The sequence below is a fragment of the Priapulus caudatus genome, unplaced genomic scaffold (genome assembly GCF_000485595.1).
Source record: "Priapulus caudatus unplaced genomic scaffold, Priapulus_caudatus-5.0.1 Scaffold1731, whole genome shotgun sequence".
NCBI classification, from domain to species: domain Eukaryota; kingdom Metazoa; phylum Priapulida; class Priapulimorpha; order Priapulimorphida; family Priapulidae; genus Priapulus; species Priapulus caudatus.
The window spans coordinates 33,141-36,016 of NW_014578792.1; the positions used below are offsets into that span (position 1 = coordinate 33,141).

The window sequence follows — 2,876 nt, forward strand, 5'->3', positions numbered from 1 at the left end:
ATATGTTTGCTCATACTTCATGCATTCAGAGACCGGTGCAGTATTCACGTATGGGAAAAGTCGCTTCGCTGACAACAACCCGGGAAAGTTCTGGATCCGGAAGGACCTGGTCAAGCAGGTGACCTGCGGCGATGAACACACTGCTCTAATTACAGGTGAGGTATACAGGTGTGTCCCCCCCCCACACACGCAGGTAGATGCAGGTAATACGTACGTTAACGCACAGGTGATGGTGTTGCAGGTATATATGTATGCAGTTATCTACGTACATGTAAGGCTGATTACAGGTGAGTTATACAGGTGTGTCCCCCCCCACCACGCACACACGCAGGTATATGCAGGTAATACATACGTTAAGACACAGGTGATGGTGTCGCAGGTATGTATGCAGTTATCTACATACATGTAAGGCTGATTACAGGTGAGGTATACAGGTGTGTCCCCCCCACACACGCAGGTAGATACAGGTAATACGTACGTTAAGACACAGGTGATGGTGTCGCAGGTATGTATTCAGTTATCTACATACATGTAAGGCTGATTACAGGTGAGGTATACAGGTGTGTCCCCCCCCCCCACACACACACACGCAGATAGATTACATGCGTACATGTGTGTGTGTATTTGAATAACACGTAATAAAGATTTAACGATAATAATTATAATTATAAAGATGCGCGTAATACGTATGTTACGCTATAGGTGATGACGTTGCGGGTATATATATGCAGTTATCTACATACGTGACGGACTCGCACGCGTACAGAATTAACTTTTGAACAAGGGAGTCCATATCCTGAAAAACAGGGACAGTCCGGCCGGCAGGCTCTGCACTATGCAGCTATGGCCATGATGCCAGCGATGGCACCTATGGGGCCACTATGGGCACCTAAATGTCACCCATGGAACATGCACAATGCACTATGCAAACTAATGCACTAATGGCACTACTATGCATAATGCGCTATGGGCCACTATGCCACTATGCAGCCCTGCCGCACTTATGCACCCGATGCAAACTATGCAACTCATGCAATAAATGCATTAATGCTCACTATGCCAATCTTAACAGTGAATATGCAACTATGCACGATTGCACGATTGCGCACTATGAATTATTGCAATTAATGCACCATGGCACCCAATGGGCACCATGCACCATATGCAGCTAATGGCACATATGCGACTTATTGCACTATGCGCTATGGCGCCTAATGCACTGAAGCACCTAAATGCACCAATGCGCGCACCATGCAGCCGAAGCATCCATGCACTTTTATGCACTATGCCACTATGCCGCCGGCTATGCAGCCTATGCCACTATGCACTATGCACTCTGCACTAATGCACTACAAGTGGGGTATGCACTATTGCACAATGCACAATGCAAACTTATACTACTATACACTATGCAGTAATTGCCAAACTATGCACCTATGCCTATTGGCACTAATGCACTACTGCGGTTAATGGCCCAACTTATGCAGCTATGACAACTATGCCACTATGCAACTATGAGACCCACCAATGCACCATGGGCACCATGAGCACGCATGCACCCATGCAAATATGCACCAACCACATGACACAAATGGCACCATTACACTAATGGCAGTTTAAATGCTACTTGCATGGCATTAATGCACTAATGCACTTTATGCCACTATGCCAAACTATCAGTGGCATGCCCACTGTGCACACTATGCGCACCTCTGCATTACTGCCCATTAATGGCATTATAAATGCATTTATGCACTATCGGGCACTATGCACCATATGCCCACTATGCACTAATAGCATGACCACTATGCCACTATGCAACCATGCCAAAAGGCACCAATGCACTAATAAGCTGGTTAATGCGCACTATGCACTCTGCTCTATGCAACTATGCTATTAAAATGCATTATGCAAGCTAATGCAACTACAGTTGTAATGCAACTATGCACGCATGCACGAAGGCACGATGCCATTACGGCAATTATGGACACTATGCAACTAACGTGGTATGCCACTATGCGGCCAGCGATTGCTTCGGAATGCACTAAAATGCGACCTATGCATACTATGGGCAGTATGGCACTCATGACAGCCCACTGCACTAATGCNAGTTAGGGTTAGGGTTAGGGTTAGGGTTATCAATCATTAATCATTAATCCAATGGCAACGAGGCAAGATGTGGTGGGGGGGGGGTGTACGTGCGGGGCGAGATGTGGTGGGTGTGTACGTGCGGGGCGAGGGAGCGAGAGATGAACGAGTGTGGCTTGGTGAGTAAACGACTGTGATAGAGCGGTTATGAAAGAGTGTGAAACGAGAGGTCTCTTGAGGAAAATATCGTAATAGCAGATGTTATTGCGGAGGCTAAGATACCTTGGTCAGGGGGAGGACTGGTAATGGAAATATGTGTAACTGTATTTTTATAGCTACTCTGCTTTAGCAACACTGCTAACAATATTGTATTTTAGCTATATTTGCATAGAGCTCTGTCGTCATCTAATAGTACTACTATAACAATACTATATTCTAACTGTATTTGTATAGCCAGTTATAACAATACTATATTCGAACTGTATTTGTATAGCCATGCTGCACTAACAGCACTGGGTATAGCAATACTGTCATGAGAATTATGCGCTAATGAGTGCTTCTTAACGAGATTCGACGAATGCAATTATGGCTCGTTTGCAGCGCTAAAGGGAAACAAAGTGACACAGGTGTGCTGTGGGCGGAGTCACACGCTCGTCACGACAGGTGAGTCGAATGAGACCCCTCCCTTCCTCTCCCCTCCCCCTTTCTTTCTTCCTCTCTCTCTCTCTCTCTCTCTCTCTCTCTCTCTCTCTCTCTCTCTCTCTCTCTCTCTCTCTCTCTCTCTCTCT

At 46.0% G+C, this 2,876-nt stretch overlaps 1 protein-coding gene across 1 annotated transcript in view; it reads left to right on the top strand.

Annotated features, from left to right (window-relative positions):
• LOC106817458 (X-linked retinitis pigmentosa GTPase regulator-like) overlaps positions 1 to 2,876 on the top strand; it is a 6,955-nt gene that overhangs the window by 1,047 nt on the left and 3,032 nt on the right. Inside the window, exons 2-3 of the mRNA XM_014822122.1 lie at positions 30 to 155; positions 2,689 to 2,751. Of these exons, the coding sequence (XP_014677608.1) occupies positions 30 to 155; positions 2,689 to 2,751 (189 nt within the window). The remainder of the gene's footprint in view (positions 1 to 29; positions 156 to 2,688; positions 2,752 to 2,876) is intronic.